The sequence below is a fragment of the Lutra lutra genome, chromosome 12 (assembly GCF_902655055.1).
Source record: "Lutra lutra chromosome 12, mLutLut1.2, whole genome shotgun sequence".
Taxonomy (NCBI): Eukaryota; Metazoa; Chordata; class Mammalia; order Carnivora; family Mustelidae; genus Lutra; species Lutra lutra.
Window position 1 is genome coordinate 84,681,694 of NC_062289.1, and position 27,417 is coordinate 84,709,110.

General features: G+C 55.2%; 1 protein-coding gene and 1 long non-coding RNA gene across 3 annotated transcripts; one reads left to right on the top strand and one right to left on the bottom strand.

The window, feature by feature from the left end:
- On the bottom strand, nt 1–27,271 carry BCL7A (BAF chromatin remodeling complex subunit BCL7A). Of its 2 annotated transcripts, none has more exons than XM_047697289.1 (6): nt 27,010–27,271; nt 19,701–19,782; nt 16,280–16,376; nt 12,028–12,195; nt 5,016–5,200; nt 1–1,838 (listed from the first exon to the last, which is right to left on the bottom strand). In XM_047697289.1, exons 1-6 carry the CDS (start codon nt 27,099–27,101, stop codon nt 1,767–1,769), a joined length of 696 nt encoding a protein of 231 aa, XP_047553245.1. In that variant the 5' UTR covers nt 27,102–27,271; the 3' UTR covers nt 1–1,766. The 2 variants fall into 2 exon arrangements, with proteins under 2 accessions (XP_047553245.1, XP_047553246.1); XM_047697290.1 differs by having other exon boundaries at nt 5,079–5,200; nt 27,010–27,259.
- Nucleotides 8,069–9,232, top strand: LOC125082094 (uncharacterized). Its single transcript, XR_007121885.1, has 2 exons — nt 8,069–8,278; nt 8,410–9,232. It is a non-coding gene; the product is annotated as an uncharacterized LOC125082094 (long non-coding RNA).
- Nucleotides 27,272–27,417: the final 146 nt, after the last annotated feature.

The window sequence follows — 27,417 nt, forward strand, 5'->3', positions numbered from 1 at the left end:
TGTGTTTTTTTTTTTTTTCCCTTATTTCAGGAGACCATTTTGCATGAGGTATTTGAAATTCAGGAACATTTTGATTCTTCTTGAAGTGCAGGAAACAGATTGGCTCCCTTAGAAACAAGGGAGAGCCCACCCTCAGGAACTGGCAGACACTTTCCATGGTGGTCAGGAGAGAGAGCCCCACGTCAAAGGTCTTGAAGGTAGTACCTGGATATGCACCAATCAGCAAAACGAAAACGAAAACAAAACAACAAAAAAAAACAAACCACAAAACAAAAGCAAACCCCCTCCCCCCGACCCGCCCACCCCCTCACTCAACTCAAAAGGAGTTGGAACTCCAGTGCAGTAAAGAAAGCTCAGGAAAAGGGTTAAGGTCCGAGGAGTCCATCTAGGAATTAAGAGCAAACCAGGCCTCAGAACCAAACAATCAGGCAGTTTGTCCAAGGGGCCATCTCCATTTTAGTGAGAGGAAGGTGTCCCAGCACAGGCAGAGGATGGAGGCGAGGAGGGGGCCTCGGTCGCCCCCTTCTGGAGGCGTGCAGAGCATTCCACTCCCTGGTGCCTTGTTCTGGCCTTTGAGGCCCAATTGTCAGGGTCAGCTCCCCCGTGGGGGCCGTCTGTGCATCCTGGGGGCAGGAGGCCATCTGACTGCCGGCTCTGAGCCTCAGAACACTTCGCAGTCTTGCCTCCCCTGGGGCGGGGGGAGCATTGCCAAGTGAAGCTGGGGAGGCAGAGGGTAGCAGGTTCCTGCGGATTTGAAATCCAGGCAACATCCTATGAGAAAGTTCAGCACCAGCTCTTCCTGCCGTTGGCTCCCAGCCCCCTCGGCCCTTTTAGCGTCCTAAGGAGACAGTCCTGCAGTCAGCCACAGAAGCCATTTCATTTTCTGAGGTGTGGGAGAAAGCGGTGTGGTCGGGGTAGAGGGTGCACGTGTCAGAGCGGTCGAAGGGTTCTGTGTGTCCGTCTGGGCCACGGTAGGCTTGGAAACACCGGCCTCAGATGCCCCGAGGAAGTGAGAGAGAACGTCCCGAAGCCAGCCCTTGGGGACAGCGCTCCGACATCCGAGACTCCTCGGACCCAGGACCCAGGGCCCAGGGCACGCCCAACACCCCCACACCGGCAAACCGGGCGGCCAAAGAGGTCCTGCTCGTGCGGGGCCTCCAGCCCCCTCCTCCCTGCCTGCTCCGCTCCAGCTGAAGTCCCGGGTCAGGGAGGAGGGAGGTGTGAGGACGGTGGCACTGGCTGCCCGGACAAAACCGAGGGCACTTTGCAAAGGGAGATGCAAAACAACCAGGAAAACATGCCAGAGGTCACCTCAAGGGCACAAGGCACAAAAAAAGAAAGCGGAAGGAATCGGGCAAACAGTGAAAAGCCCGGACGAGAACCGATTCCCTGATCGGTATGACCCTCGAATAGCTTATATCGTTAAATAGAGAGGGTGTGTGGGGGGGAGGGACACAAAACAATACAGCAGCAACACAAATGTAATCTTGGCTTCAGAGACAGTGTGCAGATACTCCTGAGCGGTCGACCCCGCCGTCCCAAGGACAGTCCCTCCAACACCCGAGTGTTTTGCTTCACAGCAGAAAAGTTCTTCAGTGTCTGAGAAGTTACGCTGTTCTGGGTTTTCTTGGATTTGCACTTGGTAAACTTGGAAAGTTTGTAGTTCTGTCCACGCCCAAGAGGAACCGCGCAGGTGAAGCCGTTCTGGGATTCAGCCTGCAGGTGTCTCCCCCGTGGCGCATGGACAGCAGGACTGAACGCAGGGTCTACATCTCTTCAGAGTTCTGTTGCGAGGTCTCCAGTTTCATCTTCTTCGAGGGGGGCACTCCTTCCAAATCCTTGGGGGAGAAGAAGACAGGATGCGGGTTACCACGCCAGGAAGGCAGGCGAGGCCGGCCGTGAGGCTGAAGGCCAACCCGGGAGGAAACGGAGCACCAGCCTCTGTGGTTTGAACTCACAGTTCTGACCCTGCGTCCCCTGTTCACCAAGCCCTGTGTCACCTGGGGCCTGCCTGTCCCCGCCACGGTGGCTTCCCTCTTCCAAGCATGTGCCTCTAAGCGCCCCCGGCCCCTTCCCCACACCAGCCCTGGGCAGGTCTCCCCATTATCAGCCTTCCAGTCTGTCATGAATTGCCAGAGTAATTATCTGTGCATGAGTTCCGAGTGGACCTTTCCAAGTTCGAAGGCTTAGTCGGACCTTGCCCCGTGGTCAGTGGCTCCCCCAATACTCAGCATTTGGTGAATGCACACGCGTGTTACTCTGCGGAAAAGCCCATTAGCTGTGACCACATTCCGAAGTCCCGTGGCCCAGAAAGGTCGCGCACTCACTCCGGCACCCCGACTTTTCCACACAGGCATCTCTGCCTGACCCATCGCCCGAGACCAGCTGATGACTACCCACCCCGACCGGCCCTCACCAAGTCTGTCTTGACCCCACACGCACCCAGGATCAAGCTGACAGCACCCCAGTGGCCTCGTTTCCTCCTCCCGCTCCCACACCCCACCTATCAGCGAGTCCCACCAACTCCATCTCCAAATACCCTTGGGCCTGCCCCCTTCCCCTCTGCCCGCAGCCGTGCCCACCCCATCTGCACCTGTACCGCCACCTGCCCAGACAAAGCCGCACCCTGCTCCGCGGTCTCCTGACCCAGCCTTCCACACAGTTCGAGAAATCCCTAAACAGCAATCATACACAGAACATAAAACCCGAGGATCCTTTCCCACTGCCTCTAGAGCAAAATCCCAACTCCTCACCAGGTTGAGAAGGCCCATCACCCAGCCCGTGCCTACCTCAGTGCCTTGCCTGCCTGTTCTCTTCCTTGTCTGCTAGGCCCCAGCCACCCTGACCTCCCTTTTGTTCCTCAGGCTTGCTCCTGTCTCCAGGCCCAGCCCAGAAAGCCTGCCCTCATGGCCCTCTTTTTCTCCACCTTCAAATTCCCACTCCTAGCCTGTCTCTCTGCCTACACCAACCCGAAGAATGCTCTACCGTCAGGCCTCCCTCCAGCCTCATGTGGGTTCTTCCGCAGCATGTGTTATGACCTTGTAACCTGCCTATGGCTGCCAAACCTGGCTGTGTCTCTTCCTACCCCACCCCACGGTGAGCCCCATGAAGGCGGGGAGGGACCCCGTCTCCGGCTTACCCTGGGTCCCTAGATTCTGACACAGCGCCCGGCCCCCCCAGTGGGTGCGCAACATATGTTTAAGGGAGCCCCCGGGGCCTGATGTGGGCTGTGTGGGAGTTTCTAGTGACAGACCCCGAGGGCACGAGAGCCGGCATCACAAGGAGGCCAAAAGAACTGCTTCTGTGTTCTCCCTGGTTCTCATTCCGAAAGCAACAGAAGCCCAATACAGACGCAACGGGAAAAAGCGGGTACTGCGCCTTCAGAGGACGCTGGGTCCTGCTGGTGAGAAGGTTCTCTGGTTCCGCAGAGCACTGGGATGGGTGAGCGTGGGAGTAGACAAGAAAGGGAAAAGGGAGCAAGAGGGGCGTATGAGCTTAGGACAGTCCAACAGGGGAGAAGAGCCGGAGTTCTGCTCCTCTCGGGAGGCTGGGGTAGCTTTTTTTTTTTTTTTTAAACACAGAAATGGCCAAATGTCAGTGTCAAGTTGCTTGCGCAGCTGTACGGTATCTTCCACCTTGCTCACGAACCTAGGAGCTCTGTGGATGAGTATCTGTGTCCATGTGCCCTGAGAACAGTGGAAGAGGCTCGGTTTCAGGTCTGGGTCCCCCGGAAATGGGAGTGGAGGGGGGGACTTGTGAGAATGAGAGATCCCTGTACCTTTCAGATATCTGGGGCGGGGCGGGGGGTACTGGATGCTACCAGGGCACGGATCAAAGGTTCAAGCTAATGTTTCTTCCTTCGAGTTCAGGAGGCCAGGAGACCCCAGCAGACGTCCTGGTTTTATACACTGTACAGGAGGCTCTGATTTTTAATCTAATGGGCTCCAGCTGTGCCCGAGGTTCTAGGTCTTGCTTTTCTCATTTCACATCAGGAGGTTATTTCTTTCTGGACAGTCTGTACCTGGGTCAGCCACACTCTGTATAACAGCTGCATACTGGCCTGTTTGATCCATGATCCCCGGTTAATTTAAGCAGTCCCCTTTGAACAGACGTAGGTTGAGGCCTGCTTCCTACCACTGCAAACACACCTTCCATCAACGCTCCTTCCGTGTCTTTGGGCCTCTGGAGGAGGGCTCTGCAGGAGGAAGGGGCTGCAGAGCCAAGGGGGAGTTAGACCTTAGAGTCCCGGAGGCACGGCCCCCTGCGGGAGGCCTGACTCAAGGCTCTGCACAGCGCAGACCAACTCCTGCCGCAGCCTGGCCCCTTCCAGTCTTTCTGCGGCCACCTCCTGTCACTTTCTCAGGAGGGACCGGACTATACTCTTATTAGTTCAAGTTTCAATGCCTCGGAGTCCCCACTCATCTTAGGTGAGCACAGAAGGTAGACGGTGAAAAACCACAGACACGGCACCTGAGGCATTCCGTGTCCAGCTCCACACCGAATGTGTTCGCCACATTCTCTCATCCCATGTGCCCTGGCCGCAAGGCAGTTCTGGGGTCCCAGTCTGGCAGCTGCAGACAGGGAGGCTCGGTTATGCCAAGTGAAGGAGCTGGGATTCGAACTCAGGATGTTTCTTCCTAGCTACTGGCCACATGCTCCTGCACTGATTCAGACCAGATGCTGACGAAGGGGGTGACCCAGAATGGGGTCCAAGCAAGGGGGTGGTGCGGTCAGTTGCAAAATTCCAAAGGACGAGTTATCTGGTGTTCAGGATTCTGAAGATGTATCATCCCTGCGCTGAAGGGAGTTGACTCTGGGGCACTGGAGCAGGCAAGACGTTTGTGACAAAGTGACAAAGCCGAGGCTGGGATAAAGGCCGCCTCCTCTTCCTACACCCTGCTCCCTGAGGGTTGGGGCCCGGGACACTCACGGCTCCCGCTCATCGAATGCAGGCGAACGCCAGTCTTCCAAGGGGAAAACAACGGAACAAAATAACAAAATACCTTTCAACGTACCCCCGACACCCCAACGGGCTCCCGGCTGATCTGGCTGCCCCTCTGAGACCTTGATCGAGGTACCTGAGAGGCTGCCGACATCTCCGCAGCCAGGCCCGCGTCTCCAGATGGCTGCCGCTCCACTTTCTCTGAACTGTTCACCGAGTTTTCCACTGAAGACTGCGAATTCTGCTCGTCAGAAGCATCTGAGGGGAAGCGAGATGACAGAAGCTGTTTTCAGACACGTGAGATGTGGAGCCAGATGGACCCATTACTAAAAATACCTGGAACTGGGGAGTTTTGTGGCCAGGCGGTCTGCCGGGCCTGCAGCGAGCCGGGGCGCTTGGGAAGCCTCTCTCGGGGCGTTGTCTTAAGCAGCCCTGGGACCCCCAACCCTTGCCTGCACACCCACCACCTGCCATGTGCCCTGAGAGGAAGGACAGCTTAGGGGACGCTCCACGCTTTGTGCCGCGTGCAGCTGGCGCCCTCTGGTGGGCACAACGCACCCGACCATCATGGCTGCTGACTCCTCCCTTTTCCATCCCGGAGCCCCGCGTCCTCCACCTGGGGAGCCCAGAGAGGTAAAGTGCCCCTTTGTAGACATTTCTCTTAATAACATGGGTATTTTCCTGATCATCAGAGCCATGACTGACGATTGCACGGAAACAGAAAACACAGGAACAAATAAAGTTAGAATCACTGATTCTCTCACCCCACCCACAACTACCATCCCACTAACATTTCGGAGGATTTATTTCCTAGCATCTCAGAGGATTTCTTTTCATCTCTCCAGATGTTCCCCCCCCCACGTGCATATAATTCTCTGCTCTCCCCAAATAGAGATCACAGAGAATTTTGGAAAACATTTTCACGTCTTTTAAAAATTCTCTAAACACAAGAGTGGACAAGATGGCTGCACGGCTTCCAACCAGCCATCACTTATTTATGAATCCTGTTTCGCCAGTCAGTCGGGCCATTTCTTATGCATCGGTCTCCCTGCTCTCCTCCCCAGCACGGTCCTCCAGCAGAAGGAGGCCACGGGCCACAGCTGTCCGTATGAGGCTGTGCGGCTGCGGGCGAGGAGGCAGCCGTGTTTCTATCTGACGCTTATTTGGGGCACTAAGCGCGGAGCTCACAGTGGGAGCAGTGACATCTTGCCCGGGGCCCCACTCTGTTTGCACTCGAGGCCCCAACAACACCCGTCACTCTGATTTTTTTCAAAGGGCCCTAGAAGACTCAGGAATGCCTCACTTTCTGGGGTTCCTGAGGCAGAAAAGAAAAAAAAAATCTATCTATCTATCTCCAGGCTTAAGTTTTAAAGCGAGCAAGCAATACAGAGAGATGGGAACCAAGTCAGCCGCACCCCATGGCCTGAAGCCAGTGGGGAGCAGAGGGCTGGGGAGCAGGGCAGGAAGGAGGTGTAAGAGCTCCCTCTCCCAAGGAGGCTGACCTCCCAGCATGTCCATCCCAGGTGAGCTGCTCTTAACACATACTCTGACTCCCCAAACCACAGCAGCCCTGATATCCTGCGGGCAGCACTCAGAAACCCACCACCCTGCCAGGGCCTGAGCTGGGTGTTCCTGCTGCCACAGGGAGGCTCAGGGGTCCGCCCTCTCCAGGGCTAGGCTCTGCCTACAACCTGCTACCTGGGAGGACCTAGGGTTTAGAGATAGACCTGAGTTCCTTTCATGTCACTCCTCCACAGCCTGTTTCCTCTGGGAGGCCTACAAGTTGACAATAGCCACCCCGTGGAGTTTTGGTGAGGACTTAAAAGGAATGACAGGGGAAGTACTCAAGGAACAAAATAACCCCAGGGGGGACTACCTGTACCTAGGACATAGGACCACACTCCCTATAAACCCAGCAGTTCTTTAATATTTTGTTTTACCTTTTTAAAAATTTATGTACTCGGGGCGCCTGGGTGGCTCAGTGGGTTAAGCCTCTGCCTTCGGCTCAGGTCATGATCTCAGGGTCCTGGGATCGAGCCCCACATCGGGCTCTCTGCTCAGCGGAGAGCCTGCTTCCCTTCCTCTCTCTCTCTGCCTGCCTCTCTGCCTACTTGTGATCTCTGTCTGTCAAATAACTAAATAAAATCTTAAAAAAAAATTATAAAAATTTATGTACTTAAGGAATTTCTATACCCTGTGAGTGGGGTTCCAACTCACGACCCCGAGATCTGGAGTCACACGGTCTACTGACCAGTCCAGCCAGGTGCCTCTATTAGGTTAAGTTAAACACAGAATCCCTGTACAAGCCAGCTCCTCCACCGTCAGGGAGAGACCCAAAAGAACGGGAAATAGGTTCTCACACTAATATTTGTACACCAGTGTTCACGGCAGTACTATTCCTATCCAGTACTATTCCCAAATATAAATTAACAAATGCGTCAAACAACAAAATGTGGTACGGGCATAGTCCACACAGTGCAGTATTACAGAGTCACAGACAGGAAGGAGGGAGCGGCACCTGCTATCACGCAGAGGAACCCCGAAAACATGATCCCGAGCGAAAGAAGCCAGATGCAAAAGGCCACATACTATACACCCACTTCTATGAAACACCCAGAACAGGCAAAGCCATACAGATAGAAAACAGACAGGCAGATGCCGGGGTTTGGGGGAAGGGGGAAGTGACAGTTTATGGGCACAGTTTCCTTTGGGGGTGATGGAAATGTTTTGGAACCAAACAGAGGTGAATTCCATCTCAATTTTTTAAAAAAGGACGAAATCCACGTTAATGTCACGTTCTAGCTCGTGATGGATGTCTGCTTTAGCAAACTGAATTGTTTTTGCCCTCCTTTGGCCTCCCTTCTCGGCCCTACAGTGAGCTCTGCGGGCTGGACACGGAGGCTTGGAAATCATGGCCAACCACCCAGAGTCATGTTGACCCCCGGCCCGGCCGAGAGCTCAGCGGGAACTGGCCTTAAAGCTCACGGAGCACGCAAGGGCTCGGTGCAGGGGCCTGATTCTCCTAGCGCTGGTGCTGGAACTCACCCAGGGGAAATTATTTTCCTAGGGCCTAAATTTAGTCCAGCGAGTTAGGACATTATGTCATTCCCTGAACTCACTCAGCAGTAAACAAGTTCAAAGCAAGGTCAACAGCTGGTGACTAACCCACCCTGTCCCGCAGGCTGCACAGCCCCACCTGGGAGGCCTTCACGCCTTTCCCGTGGGGCCTCCCCAACGGCGGCGGGCACCCCCTCCCTCGAGCAATGCTGCACAACTGTGCGGACCCAGTGACCTGGTCGCCAAAAGAGGACCCTGGTGTGGTTCCTGCATGGACCGGTAAAGCTTTTGGTGGTGGAGAGGGGCAGGGAGGAGAGCGGGGGCGGAGGGGGGGTCATAGTTACCAAAATGGTTCTGGAAACAGCGACCCAAGAAGCAATTTCTGCAGTTGCGCTTTAACTGGCTGTTAGGGCGAAGGAGATGCAGCCCCGAGACACGGGAGCCAGGAGGGAGAAGGCACGCAGGACGGGGAAGGAGCCAGGATGTGTGCACAGCTGGCCCGGCAGGTGTGGTGACCTCCCTAGCTCACATCGGACTCAGGCCTGGGTGAACGCTTCTGCTTCCTTCCTGCTCCGCTCCCTTCAGGGACTGATGCAGGAGGCAACTTTCGTTTGCCTCATTTTATAAATAAGGAAACAGGAAAGCTCGCAGGAGGTGACGCCACCAGCCCAAGGCCACACGGCCAGCAAGCGTCAGCCCAGATGTGACAGCTCGTCCTGTCCCTGGTCCCAGCCCCCTGGTTCCACCACCCACTGCCCGCAGAGCCCCAAGAGCAGGACGGTACTGGAGGCCCCTGTGGGAACAGGAGAGGACGCTCACCCAGAAGGCCCTCATCCAACCTTCTCCTACAGCGGCTCCCCACGGACGACAATTCTGCACCTCGGGGCCACATTTGGTAGCGTCCAAAAATATTTCTGTGTCACACCCGGGGCGGGGGTGGGGCTCGCTCCCAGCAACTGGCGGGGAGAAGCCAGGGAGGCCTCGCTACGTCCCGCCACACACAGTATGGCCCCACAGGCGAGACCCTCCGGCCCCAAAGGCCCAGCCGCACCGAGGCCGAGAAGCTCTGCCGGCCACGTCTCTGGAGGAAAACAGTGGGGTACACCCCACCTGCAACCGCCTCACCTCTGACTAAGCACACGGTCCCTCCACCCGCAGCGCCAGCGCACCTGAGCGCAGATAAAAAGAGGCATGGACGAGACTCACTGCAGGGTCACGTGTGGGGAGAAAAGATGGAAAAAGCCGAAATGATCGTCAGGGTGGGGACTGTTTAAATAAATGACGACCCGTTCCTGCCCCTGAAGAGTACGAACCTGGTAAAGAGAGTGAGACAAACCTTACGTCCCAAAACGAAGCAATCTCCATGGTGACTGTTAAGGGAAGTATTCTAAAAAAAGGAGGTTATACTCTCATCTAGATCCTTCTAGGCGCGCAGACTACCTCTAGGACCGCCGCACTAGACTCGACAGCGGGTGTCTGGGGGTGGGGACGGGGGACACCCGAGGCTCTGGCTTGGGGGCCGTCCGGTCCTTGTCCTAACACCTGGGTTGTTCCCCATGTGTGGGGTCACCTGCACTCTAGCCTGCCCCTCCCCCAGGCCTACCTGGCACATGAGCCGCTTTCCGCATCCGGCTCAGAAAGGGGGTGCTCCACTGAGCACCTGAGACCCGCACACCTGGCTGGCTCGCCCCGTAACCCACACGTCCCCAGGCACTGCCCCCGGTCCCTTGTGCCTGCACTGTTCATTCCCCTCCCATTCCTGCTCAGCCTTGAAGCCCAAGTCAGCCAGCACCTCCCCCTTCTCCTACAGTCTCTCATGGCACTGCCCACAAACACAAAAGCCCCCTTTAGGGCCAGGCAGTGCCATGAAGGCGTCACCGGGGCTGCTCAAGCCTCAGACCCAGGTAAGGGGGGAAAAAAAAAACCTGAAGGAATAGTCTATTCCTCAGAGAAATACAGATTCCCCCAACCTCTCAGGCTTTTGCTTGTCCACTTTTGATAGAGAAACATGTTTAAAAAACAAAGCAATTTTTCCTTTAAATGAGTAATAAGGGAGCGCCTGAGGGGCTTGGTCGGTTAAGAGACTGCCTTCTGCTCGGGTCCTGGGATCGAGACAGCCTAGACAACCTCCAACCTGCTCAGGGGGACCCTGCTGCTCCCTCTGCCTCTCCCCTTGCCTGCCGCTCCCCCTGCTTGTGCTTTCTCTCACTAATAAATAAAATCTTTAAAAAAATAAATATGGGGTTATGGACATTGGGGAGGGTATGTGCTATGGTGAGTGCTGTGAAGTGTGTAAACCTGACAATTCACAGACCTGTACCCCTGGGGATAAAAATATATTATATGTTTATAAAAAATTTAAAAAAATATATAAATATAAATAAATAAATAAGTAATAAGGAAAGCAACAGTGATCGCGGAGTGACACAGGGCCAGGACTCTCGGGCCTCAGTGTCAGATGGACAACAGGGAGCGGCAGGGAGTGCGGCAGTCAGCAGATGTCCGGCCGCTCACCCTCCCCAGAAGCCACATCTCTGCTTCAACCAGTTGCCGCTCCCTGGAAAAGCAGAGCCGGTATTGCCTGATCTTCTGATTTTCTCAAGACAAGGTGGAAATCAATCTTATTTTAAGTGCAATTGTTTAAAGTTTTGACATCCAGTTCAAATTAAAAATAAAAACTGCACCAGGCCCGTGGCCACAGCCACACGCCCTGTGCTGGATCTGGTCTGTGACCCCTGGGGTTCCAGCTGATGCCACAGCACAGAGAGGCCTTCCTCCCATGAAGACCCGTCCCAGTCCCTCCCCAAGCACAGGGAAGCCTGGACTCCAGGCCAGACGTCGTCCCCGCCGGGTAAGTGGCACAGCAGCCCGACCTCATGCTCAGCCTGGCTGTGTGCAGGCATCCCCCACACCACGGGCCTCTTCCTCCTCCTCCCTTCACAGATGCTGGCAAGGCCACCCAGATGCTAGGGGGTCACCCTCTAGTCCCCGCTCAGGCCAGGTGCCACCTGCCAACACATCCTCTGCCTCGGAACCTTCAAAATACACCTCGACATCAGCAAGAACTAAGGGCCCGTCTTCTCAGGTGTAATGACGGTACTTGTGATGATGTAAGAAGACATTCTTATTTCTAAGAGACGTGTGCTGACGTGTTCAGGGACAAAATGTTGTAAGATCTATAGTCACCCTCAAATGCCCCCCCTCTACAAATATTTACAGACAAAGCAAAACAAACAAACACCAAATTCAGCTGACATACATGGGAGAGTACCCTATTCATTTTTCTGTACGTTTCAAAATTTTCTTTTTCAAGAATCCAGAGATCTCAAAATAGACAAAAACAAACCAACACAATACAGATCTGGTGCATATATGTCTTCCACAACCAGACTGCTTCTTACCACCTTGTCTGCTCCCACCCCGGACACACCAGCCTTAGCCCTACTATGCGTTCTCAATCACAGCATCCAAAGCAGTCCTCCAGACCATGGCAGTCAATCCCAATGGTTCCTGCCTCCCTTGACACAGAAGGGTCTGTTTAGTGACGTAAGAGCCACCCACACTCAAGGTCTGGCCTCTTCTGACCTCATCTCACTTTGTGAACCCCTCATCCGCCCTTCCCTAGCCACTGAGAGCACTCCTGCCTCAGGGCCTTTGCACTGCCCATTCCCTTCCCCCCCAGTGTTTTTCTCCCCCTTTTCCATAGGGTTTGCTCCCTTACCTAATTTTAGCCTAATCTGTTTTAATGTCACCTTCTCAGTGAGGCCTTCCCTGGCCGCCCTATTTAAAATGGAAACACTCCCCATAATTCACCAAGTCTCTCCATTCCTCTTCCTTACTATAGTTTACCATGGAACTTATCTTCCCAACACTAGACTGTAGGATTTTTAAATTGCTCCATAAGAAGATGAGCTAGTCTAGGCATTATCCTTCTTCTACTGTGACCTTCTAGGGGGTCAGCATGTGGCAGGACCTCACAGATACCTGTCAACCAACCGCACGGAGGCCCAGCCCCTGCAGGCACGTACCTTCGGTCCCAGGAAGCTCCTTCCCGTCGGCCTGGGCCTCGTCTGCCTTGGCGTCAGTGCCTTCGCTGGGCACGGCTGAGTTGGGCTCTGGAGCAGGGCTTGAGTTACTGCTGTTCTCCTGTTTGATCGGGGAGGCGTCTGCTATGGAGCTCTGGTTGCTGTTATCATCTGCACGGGGAGGGGGATGGGGAGAGAACCAGAGGCTGAAATCCCACAGCTGCTGAGGAAGGGGGGTTGGGGGCCCAGCCTCCCCAAGCCTCTCCGCCAGCAGCCCCATGGGACCCTCTCCCAGGGAAGGAGACACATTCCTGCCCTCTAGACCTTGGAGATGAGCCACCAGGGGCCATTCCACAGGTCCTGCAAGGAGAAAGCTTCTGGGAGCCTGCCTGAATGCCCCCCACTGGCTCAGCCCTGGGTCGGGGGGCAGCAGTGACACACAGTGGCCTCCCACATTTCAAGTCTTCAGGGGACATCTGAGGCCTCATTCTGGGTGAAGAAGCCAGATTTGTCCATGAGATAGCACTGCCAAGAACACCCCACTGCTCTGATCGAGCGTCTAGACCACCTTCCACTTGATACAAAATAAAAGGGGGAGAGAACATGTGAAAAAAGTAGGATACTATTCCACAGGACAGTCGGCCCAGGCTCTTCAAGTCAGAACCATTAAAGAAAAGAGGGGGCAGGGAGGGCAGAAGGGAGAGAGAAGCAGGGAATATTATTATGAAGAAATTTAAGAGAATTAACAGCTAAATTAAGGACATGTGAAAATTATTTCTGTTCTATTTTGAATGTGCCAGCTTATAAGGGACATTTTGGAACAACCAGGGAATCTGAATATGGTCTGGGATTTAGAAGATACAAGGGAATAACAGTTACTTTTAGTAGGAGTGAAAACAGCACGGCGGGTGTATAGAAATGTCATTTATTAGTGACGCGTGCCGAAGGGTTTAGCTGGGGACTTAAAACACAACGCAGGGAAACTTACTTTAAAACCGTTCCGTCCAGGCTGCCTACAACTGTCAGAATTCCCTGAACCGAACACTCGAGAGCTGTACTGTTTTTTTATATAAATTGCATTTCAATTAAAAAATTTAACCCATTAAAAAAAAAGATGAGGCAAACATGGCGTGTGAGTGAAAACCCAGGGCGTATGAAGTTCGTCCCACTAGTCTTCCCACTGCTCTCAGTTACGAGATTTTTCACAACACAGAGAAAAAAAGAGAAGTAATTGGAGTCACGCCTTCGTGGTTGAGCTGGTGGCAGGGCTCGGGGTCCAGGGGGCACACAGTGCCCAGCGCTGGACCCCGTCTTCAGCACAGAGAGTCATGTGAGGTTGCAGACACCCAAGTGGCGATTTCAGAAGTATCACCACCCTGCTTTTCCGGGCCACGCTGCACACCTGGGACCAAGGCCACTTTTGTGAAACAGAGAACGAGGAGGAGACACGGAACAGCAGGCCCACATGTCCTGGGCTCTACTGCCTGCTGGCACCTGGGCAAAAACAGCCACTGTCACCTGCTTCATCCTCCCGACAGCCTGCCGGGTGGGTGTTGTCACCTCCCTCGTTTCCAGAGGGGGACACTGAGGCTCTGAGCAGCAGAACCCCTTGCTCAAGCGGCTCTGCCCAAATCTAGATCCAATCTGCCAAGGAGGCGTCAGGCAGTTGCATGGTCCCAGCCAGGGAACCGCACCTTGTTCTAAGTGTACTAGTTACACGGAAGATCCTCTTGTGAATCCTGGGACTTAAAAAAAAAAAAAAAGTGGGGTGCCGGGGTGGCTCAGTGGGTTAAGCCTCTGCCTTCGGCTCACGTCATGATCTCAGGGTCCTGGGATCCAGCCTCGTGTTGGGCTCTCTGCTTAGCGGGGAGCCTGCTTCCCTCTCTCTCTGCCTGTCTCTGCCTACTTGTGATCTCTCTGTCAAATAAATTTAAAAAAAAAAAAAAAAAAGTGCACTCTCCTGATTTGCCTTTTAAGAAAATCTAAACTTCCTTCCTATACCAAACTATGTGTGCATGTGTGTAAAAGGCAGAGGCCTGACCCACAGGTCCCAGCACCGAGTTATGTTAATTAATGGCAAAATGGCAACAAGTACTAATGTTTAACGAGTAAGTTGCTGGAGCCTAACCTGGTCACCTGGTAACCACATGACCCTGGCATTTCAGTCAACGTCAGTAGAATCTCAAGACTCGAAAAAGGTGGCTACAGACGCCCTCTGCCCCACTGGGAGCCTTCCCGATAATCCTGTCCAGGCCCGTATCTTTCCTTGAGTCTCCTGGCCATCCGTGCCCGGCGGCTGGATGAGGGTCTTGGTCGCACACATGTGCTAAAATAAAATGTAAGGATACTGAGAAGAGGAGCGAGGGTCTTGGGCTGGGGGCCACACACTTGGATTCGGCCTCCAAAGGACCTCAGGGCCAGCGCTGGCATCCGCGAGCTTCCTAACCTGGGGCGGCCACCTCCCTGAGCCCTCATTTCCTCATCTGCACAATGGGGCTTGTTTTTAGGATGAAATGAGGTAAGGCATGAAACGCGCTTAGCAAGATGCTTGGCGCATTGTGACAGCTCCTAAATGTCAGCTACTAACATGCCAAGGGCTTCGAGGGGGTTTTCTTACGGAATACGCACAGGGACCTTATGAAGTGGGCACTGCCATTCCCGCTGGGCAGAGTGAAACCAGAGCTGACGGTTACATGTTAAGGAACTAACCCAGGATCACACAGCCGGAGTGGGGGGTGGCCTAGGGAGCCAGATGTGAACCCAGGTGGGATCTCCTCCTCTGCTCTAAAAGGCCCTCCCCTGTGAGCCAGGCAGGGATCTTCTCGATCCCTAGGGAGTGAGGATCTAAGCACTGCGGGGGCGGGGGGTGGGGGCAGATTGAATCCCAGCTCCAACACCTGGTTCAATTGTGTTCCATGTTTCAAATGTGACTGTATGGTCAGCCAGGGGCTTTCCTGACACGTGAGCTATCAGCAAGACCCCTCCGTGCTTTCTGAGGCCGGTCCAGCAATAGGCAAGACTGTGACTATTTTCCAGACGGGTCCGTATGGGCAAATGGGAAAGTTCCCTGGCACTCCCTCCCCAGAGCAAGACAACCCTGGAACCGGAGGGGCAGAAACACGATCAAACCAAGACTCCTTTTTGATGTACTTCTTTATCTAATACCACTGTGCTGTACAGAAGGCCTGGGTGGTCAAAAGGAAAAAGACGTTGAAACTGGGATCAAGAAATGGGAAGGGGGCGCCTGCGTGGCTCAGTTGGTTGGGTTTCTGCCTTCAGCTCGGGTCATGGTCCTGGGCTCCTGGGATCGAGCCCCGTGTTGGGCTCCCAGCTCAGCCTGGAGTGATCACAGCTTCCTGTAGGAACAGCTAAAGCTGCCTGGAGGGGAACACACTCCCCGAGTTTCTAGGTATGATTTCTCAAGGCACGGCAGAAATGCAGATATCCTCATTTATAAATATCGGAAACTCAATGTTACAGAAATTTCATGTTTGACTCTCTCAGGTCAGAAGTCGGGGAGCAGTCTTCCTTGTGGGGCAGTGGGGAGATAACTGGGGGATGGCCAGGCACATTTCCATCTGGACCTGGGCCGGTTACATGGGTGTATGGAGTTTGTATACCTATCATGAAGCCAGTGCCCTTACGATGTGTGCCTGTCCTCTCCGTTAGCAAGGTAAAACGGGAACTCAGTGTGAGCCATGTCAAAACCACAGACTGGCTATGGCAGGCCTCCAGCCTGGATTCCATCAGTGGGAGACTGGTTAGGACTTTTGAAATAAAACAGCAAAGGAAGGTAGGATGTCATTGTGGAAGTCAGATCCCTGGGTTCCACAGTGATTAACGGGATGTGGAAATTCAGTCTGGAGTTTCCTAGCAGCCAAAGCGAAATAGGAAATGGAAAACAGCATCATTTTTACGGCAGGTCAGGCCTAGGAGGGAAAAACATCGTAGACCCACAAAATGTTCCTGAGCGCACAAAGGGCTGATAGGTCACCCCCATGAGGGTTGTGTCCCTGGGCTCGGAGGGCTGCGTCACTGGGCTCCTTAAGGTCTGGTTTTATGTCTCTGGCTTGGTTTACGTTTCTTGGCTTGCTGTGCTGGGAACAGCTTCTCCTCCGCTGAGCCTTCCCCTGGGCACCAAGGCCTCCCAGTGCTGCCCAGCCCTCCTACCCTTGCCTGGAATGTGAACAAACCTGCTAGTGAGAACAAAAACCGCGTGCTGTGCCACAGCCCAGGGCCTGGCAGGAGAGCTCACCGTGCATGTCCATCATTCCTGGGGAGGAGCTATTCTCCGGCGTGGTCACCTCGGAGCCACACTTCTCATCTTTGCCCTTTTTCTTGTTCTTGTTCTTCTGGAGGAGAAAACGGAGCAGAAACTGAGTGACCACCTTGTGTGTGCATGTGTGAGCGAGCCCCCGGGGGTGACAGGAATATTTTATTCAGCTGGTTCACCTTGGAGCCTGCAAGTCTCCCGAGGGCTCTCCTTGGCCTGCATTTGAATGTGTCCCATTAGGGGCCTCACCTGCAGAAGGGAGGATTCTGGGGCTGGGCATAAACCTGCCGTGGGTGGGGGAGCAGCACCAGCAGGCATGCAAACAGGTACAGTGATGCCAGGTGAGGGACAGAGAAGACACAGGTCACACACTCCCACTACCTACCAGGCCCCATGGCTGCTTTCTCAAAGACCAGTCAGCTGCAGCACTCCTAGCACCACACTGGAAAGCCAGTCGAGGAGGGAAATCCAAGGAGGAGGGATGGCGAAGAGGATGCTTTTGTGTATGGTTCAATTTGGTTTTTTGTTTTGTTTTTATAAATGGAACAGAATCGTGTTGGAAATGACCTATGTCCACTGCTAACACTCGTTAAATTACAGCACATCCTTGCCACGTAACGTAATGCAGTAATTACTGAGAATAAGACAGTAGTTCGTGTACCAATATGGAATGATCTACAGAAACATCAGCATATTAGAACATCTCAGTTATTTCAAGGATGTACAGAAAGAAGGTGTGGAACACGGGAAGGGAAGGCCACTATTCACGGAAAGGAAAGGACACTTGAGTATCTGTCCACATGTGTGTTTGCGGGCGCTCTCTGGAAGGATGAACAAATGCTGGTCATCTCCAGGGAAAGGAGCTGCGAGGTGTGGGGGCGCACACAGGACGGGAAGCAGATTTACAAGAAGATGTACATACATAGGTACATATATTTTTGTATCTGAAAAAAGTAGCATTTGAAGAGGACGTACACCTCTGGAGCTGGAGAGTCAATGGGTAGATTCCAGGAGTGTGGCGCTGGTGGGGCAGTGACTGCTAGCAGGTATGAGGTTTTCTTTTTGGGGCAGTAAAAATGTTCTGGAATTACAGCAGTGATGGCTAGAGGACAGTGAATATACTGACACCAACGTGTATACTTTAAAAGAGTGAATTTTGTGGCATGTGTGTTGTCTTCAGTGGAAAAAAAATGTTTTTAAAACAACGTTTGAATTTTGTAAATTGCTTTCCCTATTTAAAAGAAAAAAACTGGGGCGCCTGGGTGGTTCAGTGGTTAAGCATCTGCCTTCAGCTCGGGTCATGGGTCTCAGGGTCCTGGGATGGAGCCCCGCATCCCAGGCTCCCTGCTCAGAGGGGAGCCTGCTTCTCCCTCTAGCTCTGCCCCTCCCACCGGCTTGCGCTCTCTAGCTCTCTTTCTCTCCCTCTCTCAAATAAATAAATAAATAAAATCTTTAAAAAAAAAAAAGGAAAGAAAAGAACTTGCAAGAGTTATGAAGGGGGAAAAAAATGGTGCAACCATGTTGTAATTGGGTGTTTAGAAAAATGAGAAGCTACCCCCACCCCACAATTTGGATTCCTGGCCACAGCCACCAGATTCCAACTCGGATGTCTGGGGTGGGGTCCAGGGACCTGCATTTCTCCTCTGTTCCCAGGGGATTGGATGCTCAGCCAGGGGTGGGGCCCATAGCCCTAGAGGGAAAGGGGGTGGGGGAAACACCATATTGTACATCATGGAGGCTCAGAGACAATGGCAAATTAGCATTTTTCCAAGCTCCGTGGGCTCCGCAGCCCTGGGTTAAGTTCTCCACATTTGATGTGCTGCCTTCACACCATTGCAGAAACCCCAGGAACTGGCTGATGCTGCTCCAAGGTGTAGAAGAGGGAACTAGGGCCCAGCAAGTTGGGGTCACCTGTCTGATGTCACAGGTTAATGGGGGAGACGCCTGTCTTCTACCTCTTTGCCCAGCCTGCAGCTGCCCTGACCTTCCCAGCAGCCCACATATTACACTTTCTCCTTGATCGCAATCCATTTTGGCACTTTCCTGATGTCTGCTTCATGCTATTCTATAATTATCTTTCCAACGAGATTATAAATTCCTTGAGAGCAGGGACCATGTCTTCTCAAACGCAACCGTCGTTTATACAACACCTAATGATATGCAAGGCGCAGACGGGGCCAGAGCCGAGAGTTGTCTTCGAGGAGCTGGCTGCACTCTGCTCTCCCGTCTGGGGTGACCAGCTCCAGCCAGAGCGACAGGCTAGGTCTCGGGGCCTCGAGGAACGCAGCCCTGGTGGCTGCAGGAGCCCAGGCCGGAACCAGAAAGGAGGACAAACACAGACATCCTCAGCCCAGCACTGAGCTTGTGATCACAGGGTCAAGAACGGAGCCTCGGCCCTGCCTGGAGACCCGAGATGGGTCACGGAAGGTGGTGGTGGGGAAGCTTGGCCTCGCCCTTATGGCTCCCCGGAAACCCCCCGATCATGACGACAACCCCCCAGGAGCAGATGGAACCGTCCGTCCAAGCAGCTCAGCGTGAGCCATCTTCCTGGGGGAGAGGATGGCTTGCACGAACAGGGAAGGCACTCTGGGCAGGACAGCCTCTGCCAAGGTCTGCAGGCGGGCCCACTCTGGATGCTGACTGGAAATAAGAGGAGCTGACCTGGGGTATTTGGGGGTAAAATGGCCCAGGAACCCTGAAGCTGAAACACTACCTACGATGTGGGGCAGCAGTGGCCGCGTCCCCGCAGGAGAGCAGGCCCGGCTGCTGAAGCTCCCTCTAGTGGTCGTGGCCCCCGTTCCCCCCACCCCAGGGTCCCAGCAGGGGCTGTGTTCCTGAGCACCAAACCCTCTCACTCTGGGGTCTCCAGCAGCTCCAACCACGGGAAGGCTCTCTACCAGCAAAGGGAGCGTGCACTCTGGAGTCAAACGGACCCGAAACTTGCTGTGTGATTCTGGGGAAGTGGCTCATCTCTCTGAGCCTGTGCCCTCACTTGTACAGAGGGGATAGAGAGTCAACCCGACAGACAGGCAGGGGCTCGGGAGCAGGGGCGCAACAGGGATGGGGGAGGGTCTGCTCGTCTGTGTGTCTGCCACACTCAAACAGCAGTGTCCAGGGCCCCAGGGCCCCAGGGAGGGGACGGCTGGGCACTAAGGCATGTCCCCACTGGCAAGCTCTAGGGCTCTCCACCCAGAAGAGACGACTTGCAGGGTACATGTCCCAGCTCCCTGAGGGCCAAACTCTGGGGCTGGACTATGAGTGGGGCGGAGAACCCAGGTCAGCTGGGTCCTTCTGCTTCCCAGGACGTGTTGGCCCCAGAGCAGCGGTGGACAGCACCTTCCACCTGTGCTACAGGGAGCACGGATGGCTGGCCCCACCCCAGGCGTTTGGCCCACATACTCACATCATCCACCTTTGGCTCTGTCACAGGGACCCACTTGTAGATTCGCAGGGATGTGTCCCCCACAGTCACCCACTTCTTCTCCCTGTAGATGAGAAAGAGCTCGTTATCAGGGTGTTTCTGGGGCAGAATCCTGTGTACCCCTCGCAGGGCACACGGGCCATACTGCCTCGGAACAGCTACAACATGGGGGCTGCTCAGCTTGGGGTTGAGGGAAGGCGCTCCGGATCACACCAGATCTAGTAGTGGGGCTGCTGGGACGTCACTCATCAACCCACACCTCAGTCTCCCCATCTGTTAGACCACAGAGGGTCATCAGTCTTTGGGCCACCATGAGGATGACAGGAGAGAGCATGTGGGAAAAGCCTCCCCATTCCTTAAAGGATGTGCCTGGCGAGACTGGGGGGGACAGAGGGGCTGCCATCAAAGAGGGTTCCTCTGAATCAAGGGAACTGGGCCCCGGGGCCCTCCAGCTTTGGTGCCTCACCCCACTGCCAACTCCATGGAGCCAGTGGACCAGACCACCACAGCCCCTGGGGCAGCAGAGAGGGCTTTAGGCCAGCAGGGCATTTCCTTCTCGGGGCTGAGGGTGGGAGGGGTCTTCACCAAGGGCACCCAGGGGCTCACCCTGTCCTCCCTGCAAGGCCTCTGAGGTCAGAGGAAGGAAGGCAGGAGAAAACAGCATGAGTAACCACCCCGTGTTCTCCGAGGCAAACGCCATTTGGAGCAGCCGGCAAGGGGGGGTGGGCAAGGGCAAACCTGGATGTCCAGTGGCCTTGGCCCCAAGGGCGGTCCCCAGGCCTCAACAGGGATGCACAGCCCAGACTATGGACAGCAGCCACTCAGAAGGATGCTCTGAGACCCCATATCCCAACTCTAAGACAGGCATGTGTTTCTGGGTCTTCCCTCCTAATACCTATATCTGCACACTGGCCCTGACCCTACCCCTACCCCAGCCTAAGCTCCTGGGGGACCGCATCCAGGGATCCCCGCTACTAGAATAAAGTTTATGGGTAAGGAGAAAAATCACAAGCCAGGAGAAGGAAACGGGGTGACTGGTTTTCATTAAGGATAATAATTAACACCCTCTCCTCCTCACTACTGTGCTTCAAGCCACCATCATTCCCTAGATTCCTGCCACAGCCTCCAAACGTTGGTCCTGGACCCCTGCAGTCGACAAGTCAGGTCATGTCCCTTCCTGCCCCTAACACTGGGAATGAGAGCCCGAGGCTGTGCACCTGACAATATCGAGGCCCAGAGGAATCACCCGGAAGGAAGGCTGGGCCTTCAAACCAAGCAATTTGGGCTCTAGGGTCTCAGTTCCAGGCACCAGGCTCTGCCATCTCAGAAATGGGAGATCACAAAGAATCTCTTGCGGCTGCTTGATTCAAGGGACCCACAGCGGGATGTCGGGGCCAGATGCACACCTAGGACAGGTGATAGAGCCGCCAGAAGCCCCCAACAAGTTTAGTGACAAGGATTCCTCCAGAACCGAGATTTACATGTCACAAGAGCACCTCTGTGAGCTGCCAGGCACCTGACCACCTTCCCTCCAGGGGTGGGTGGCTTTCACGGGCTGGTGGGACACATTACAGCCACCTGGCACCCCTTTCCAACAGGGGGTTCGGGGCACCCAAGCAAACTTGAAACCAGCTAACCCAACCCACAGAAACCTCCATGCCCCAAACTGTGCTTGTTCAGATCCTACACATTCCGGACCAGAGGAAGCTACAGTCTAGCTTTTACTTATTTTAGGACTATTTCTCTGGTCTTCTATGTGCTAAGCTCCCATATACACTTGCTCTAATCTTTCCATAACCTTGTGTGGCAGGAACAGTCACCCTCCCCATTTGACAGATAAGGAAACCGAGGCAAAGAAGATGAAGCCATCCTCCCCAGGGCCCCTATTCAAAGTCTCCACACCACATTGCTTAAGGAGCAGCTTCTCCTACTCCCACCCCTGCCCCCTTTTAGTCCAGAAAGAATTAAGTGAAGGCACGTATCTATCTAAGTCACCACCCACCCATCTCCCACATCTTGGAGGCAGGATGGACAACCCGTACCCGTGTCCTTCCCCACCTTCATTCTGAATAATCAGAAGGCACCCCAAAGGGACAGGAGTGTTCCAAGGAACAACCTTGGTGACAAAGCAACAACCATAATAGCCATTGTGTGCTGAAGGCCAACATCTGCTAAGTGCCTTATTTACAATAAAGCCCTCTTGCCCAAAGACTGCCCAATAAGCCCACTGTCACACCACTTTATGGGTGGGAAACAAGAGGTCCAGAGAGGTTATGTAACTAGTTCATGGTCACACAGCTAGTCCAAGGCAGAATGAGGACTAGACATGGGCCCTGACCTAGAGCCCACTCTCTGCTACTCTGTCCCCTATGAAAAACTAAGAAATCATTCCACAGAGCACATCAGTTTCAGAAGCTGGACAAAGAAACACAAATTGCTAGCATCCTACGTAAATAGCCAAAGGCACTCACTACTCACAAACCCTCAACTGGGCTTCCACGGGCTAGGGCCCCAGCAGGTCAGCAAATCTGAGGTTTGGGTTGTGTTAAAAACAAAAACAAAAACAAAAGTAATTGACTTGCAAAACACAGGACAAGTCTCAAGGCAGAAAGTGTGCCAGATCTGGGCTCTGCTGCCAGCAGGTGCGTCAAGATGAAGCCTCAAGCTGCACGTGCTTCCCCGAGTGGCTGATGGTCTGCAACCCATGGGCGGACGGCAGCCGGGTTCTCGCACCTCCCTTTGACCCAGTTGGTGACCCCTCACCCTGAGTCCCCCCGGTTCACCCCAAGGATTAGAAACCTTTCTTCATTTGCATTTCTACCGGACACTGAGGGGCTCTAGGACATAGGGAAAGGCACTTGAGAACCCCACCTCTGCCCAGCAGCCATGCAGGGAGACAAGGCCCTGGGACACAGGCAATAAGTCAGAGCAAGCACCAGGGAGGACAAGAAGGGATTCATAGACATGACCAGTGGGCTCTGGGTGTCTCCTCAAGCTGGCAGCTCCCTGGCAAACAACACACACAAGGGCTCAGGGAAATGGCAGAGTTCCTGCTAGTTCCCCAAACCCATCATCCCAGAACACACGCTGCCCTGGCTCTCAATGACGGGATTCAGCGGTACTTACTACTTTACAGCTGGGATGGCAAACAAGGGGCCCACAGGTATGTTTTGTCTGGTCTGCATATTAGTTTTTTTAAACATTTGAATCAATTGCCAAACTTTAAGAAGAAAAAACGAAGACCCCACATAAAAACCCAGATTCTTAACGACTCTCACAAAGGCAGTGCCGTGGCCATGAGGGGCCCACATGTGTGAGGAGTCGGGGCTCTCTCAGAGCCCCCAGCACTCACCGGGTCACTGGAGGCACCGGGCCCAGATTCACCACAGCCAGCAGGCCACACCCCTCACTGTGCCCCAAAGTGGCCTGAGGGCACACCGTTAAGGGCTCCTGCCCTACCTCTCCGCCCCCACCCCCAGTAACCAACCAGGCTCAGGCTCAGGTACCGCTCTCTTCCCCTCCAGACCTGGGCTCCTGGACAAAGGGCAAATGGGGGTCCTAGCTGTACCAATAAAGCCCCAACAGCCCCCCCCCCCCCCGCCCCCAGCATAGGCTCCCATATAAACCGTAAACACCCATCACAGATTTTCCAGGCCATGGTCAATTTCTAATGTTTTCCTGGTTCCAGGTTCAAGGGCTAGCCAAGGAGACCATCTGAGGGTCACCGTCCAAGGGGGCCCACTGACTCCCTCAGAGACACTATGAAACCCTCACTCTGTATTCACTTCCCAGGGCTAGACTGTGACACCTGAGGAGGCCTTGTCTATGGCTGGGGTCGTCTTAATTAGGCCCAGGCTCACTTGACCTGCCCTATGTCTGGCGAGAGCATACCCCCAAACGTAAAGGGGTGAGGCCCTAAACACGGTCCAACTTCCTCCTCCCTCTAGAACGGGTGGGAAGTCTCCAGGGAGCAGGCCTCTCTCCTTCAGGAAGTCACCGAGGGACCCTTCAGACCGAGGGCCCAGGGGTCCCAGGCCTAAGCCTACTTTGTGGCTCAATCCTTTGTCTCCCACCCAATGACCCTCCTCCCCTGCTCTTCTCCACCCACACTGGGCCCCTAACCCTGGCCCAGTTTCCCAAAAACGGGCCCACCATTTTGTTGTTCTTCCAGCCATCTTGTGGCTGCCTCACAGCCTACCAGCCTGCCTTGCTGGGACAGCAGACAAGGGAGGAAAAACGGCTGGCAGCTAGGGATGGGGTGGTCACGGCTGACTGCCGGCTTTTTCTGGGGACGAGGGAAGGGAAGGGTTGCCAGAGGGGAGATTTTTAGGGGTCCCCAGGGCTGAGAAGAAATACTACCCTAGACCCACAGGATAAATGGTATGCCAGACACCTCTGTCCTCTGGATAAAATACAAGATGCTGAATTAAATTTGAATTTCAGATCTGTCACAGTTTAGTGTAAGTATGTCCCAAATATTGCATGGGACATACTTATACTAAAATTTATACATATATATAACTTATTTTTTAAAAAGTTATTTCACTGTTTATCTGAAATTCAAATTTAACTGGGTGTCCTGTAATTTTATTAGCTAAATCTGGCAACCTGATGCCCCCGCCACTAGTGAAATGCATGGTTGGTGGCCACACAGTTAATAAACAACCCAAAGCCTCAAGGACTGACTGGAAGGCCTATTCTAAAAGTACAGTGAAAGTGAGATCTGGCTTCTGGGAGCTGGGGAAACCCTGAAAATGAGGCAAAGTCTTTTTTGCTTAAAAGGGGCAGGAAAATGGGGTGCCTGGGTGGCTCAGAGGGTTAAGCTTCTGCCTTCGGCTCAGGTCATGATCTCAGGGTCCTGGGATCGAGCCCTGTGTCAGGCTCTCTGCTTAGTGGGGAGCCTGCTTCCCCATCTCTCTGCCTGCCTCTCTGCCTACTTGTGATCTCTGTCAAATATATAAATACAATCTTTTTTAAAAAGGGGGAGCAGGGAAAAAAAAACCAGCAAAACACACACTTTATGGCACCCACCTTACAATAAGGACACCCTTAGTGACTGCTCCTGTTTGCAGGAACAGGTGCTTTGGGGGAGGTGGTTTTGTTCTAGGAGGGAGAAAGCAGCCAGCCCCAGACCCACGGGTGCCGTGGTGAACGAAGTTCAGCAGTTTGCCCAAGGTCACAGCAAGGAAGTGAACTGGAAGCCCAGCCCTGAGATCCTGAAGCCTGAGGTCTTTATCATGACCTGTTTCCTAAAACACAGGGAGGGAGGAAAACCCTTCCCCCAACCTGGGCCAGGCCAGAGGGGGCCTCCAGGCTGCCTGTTCTGCCACTGCCAGGGTAGAGAACCCATAGCTCCATCTGGCCTCCCTGCAAAGCAGCTGGCAGACTGGCCTCAGAGAGGCAGCTGTCAGGGTGCCACAGCCTCCGTCCTGCTGGGAACCCGGAGCAGAAGGCCCCACCACGCCTCTCAGAACAGAGAAAGGCAGCTTGCCCCTGGCCGGTTTCTCACCTCCAGGCTTTGACAGAAGGGTCTCGGGCCCAGACACTGGTTCTTTCTTTGCCCCCACACTAAGGCAGGGGACAACCCCAGCCGTCCCTCTGGGAATCCCACCGGAGAGAGGGCTGCGGGCTTGTTTCCCTGTGTGTGTTTTGGCCCAGCAGCTGTTTCTGCCATTTTTAAATGGCTCCAGTTGGACAGCCCCCCGGAGCTCCCACAGCCCCGAAAACTCGGATCGCAACTTTGGAAGGCCTCTCCTTCTCACGGTTCTGAAAATTCTTTGTCCCACTGGAGCCAAACCCAGCCCTTGGCCGGGCATCCGGCCATCCGCAGACAGCCCTTTCCATAGGAGGCCGGGAAGCACGTGGACTTTATTGATTTTCCTCTTGCCTTTTTTGTTGGGTTTGACTCAGAAAGGACAGCTAACTTGTGACACGGCTAGGCTGCAGGCTTACCCCCAGCGGTTTTTAGAGACCAAGGCGTTACTCAAGAAATAGCTCCCCTAAACACAAACATACCCCACCAGGGGCCTGCCCCGTTTTTTTTTAGTCTTTAAATAAAAGGGTCAGGACGAGCCCGCTGGGGCTGACACTCCAGATCGTCGCGGCTGCTCCTCTCCCTCCCTGACCCTGGTGAAGCCGTGGGAAAAAAAAAAAAATAATAATAATAAAGTTGAAATCAAGGTGCCGGGAGTTTTCAACAAGTCTGCCCCAACCTGGCGATGTGCTCGCGCCTGGGGCCTGGCCCGCTGGCCGATTCGAGCCAGACCCCGACGAGGCGGCGAACGCGTTCAGTCCTATTAATTACAACAAGGCCACGCCGGACAGACTCCAGCGTGAGCTCGAAGAACACGCACGGCTGGCCCCGAATCTCCTCTCCCCCGCGCAGAGAACAAAAACAACGGCTCTCTCGGCAAAACAAACACGAGCTGCTGCTTTGGGAAAGGCAGACTCGGCCGCGGACCGGTTTCTGGCCAAAAAGATTCGCTCGCCGACCCCCGCGCGCGGGCGCCGGCGGGGCAGGACCGGCTGGGCGGGGGTGCCGGGCGCCCCGGGCCCGCGGCCGCCCCGGCGCTTCCTCCTCGCGCTCGCCCCCATCTTTCTTCCTCGCCGAGAGCCCTCGCTCCAGGCAGCCCAAAGCGCTAAATTTAAACGGCTCGCGCTCTGCAAACTCCGCAGACTCGAGGGCGCCGGGCCTGGGAGGCGGGGAGCGAGCGAGCGAGCCAGCCAGCCAGCCAGCCGGGGAGGGAGGCGGGAGGGAGGCCCGGCGCGGGCAGGGGCGCGGGGGCCGGCGCAGCGCCGCCCGGGGCGCGCGGGGAGGAGACGGAGACGGCGGCGGCCCGCTCGGTGCCTGCACAATGGAGCTCGCGCTCTCCCCTCCGCCGCCGGCATCGCGGCCCCGGCGCGCGGGAAGCCGCTTTCATGTGACTTGCACAAAACGAAATGGCTTCTGGGGCCGGCCCCGAGCCCCCCTCCCGGGAGCCGAGCGCCGCGGCGGGGCCGGCCCGCCGCTCCGCCGCCCGGCCCCGGGGCGCCCCGCCGCCTCCAGGCTGCCGCCGTCGCCGCCGCCGCCACCGCGCCAGGTGGGCGACAGGCGCGAGCGCACCTGGGCAGCGGCCGCGGCCCCCGCCTCGCGCAGGTGACCCGGCTCGCGCGCCGCCCGCCGCTCCAACTCCCGGGCCCGCGGCCGGCCCGCGGCGCGGCGCCCGCCGGCTTTTTGTATGTGCTCCGGGGGTCTGGGGCGGCCGCGGCGCCAGGCGGGCGGGCGAGCGAGCGAGCAGGCGCCTCCGCTTACCATTTGCGCACTTTCTCGATAGCCGCCATGACCCTCTTGATATCATCTTTGGCGCGGCTCCTGGTCTCGGCTCGAACCGACCTGCCCGACATGGTTCTGGCGGGGAGAGAGAGGCTGGGGGAGCGCGCCCGCCGGGTCCTGCTCGCGCTCCGCGGCGGCCACACTCGCGCCCGCCCGCCCGCTCACTCACTCACACACTCACACACACACTCTCTCACACACTCACACACACTCACACACATACACACAAAGCCGGAGCCGCCGCGCGCCCGGGGCCCAGTGCGCAAGCGCCGGGCGCCAGCTGCACCGAGCAGGGGGAGCAGCGCCGCCGCGGCCGCCAGCAGTGCGGCCTCCGGGCGCCGCCGGCCAGCGCCGCGGGCCTCCCCCGCCCGCCCAGCGAGGCGCCCG

What these genes read in the sequence shown, in the direction of transcription:
- BCL7A (XM_047697289.1), bottom strand. Translation starts at nt 27,101, where the DNA reads ATGTCGGGCAGGTCGGTTCGAGCCGAGACCAGGAGCCGCGCCAAAGAT. An exon ending in CAGAGCCAAAGGTGGATGAT is followed by an intron (nt 16,377 to 19,700) that starts GTGAGTATGTGG and finishes TTTCTCCTCCAG; the next exon opens with AAGAACAAGAACAAGAAAAA. An exon ending in AGCCCGTTGGGGTGTCGGGG is followed by an intron (nt 1,839 to 5,015) that starts GTACGTTGAAAG and finishes TTCTCCCCCAAG; the next exon opens with GATTTGGAAGGAGTGCCCCC.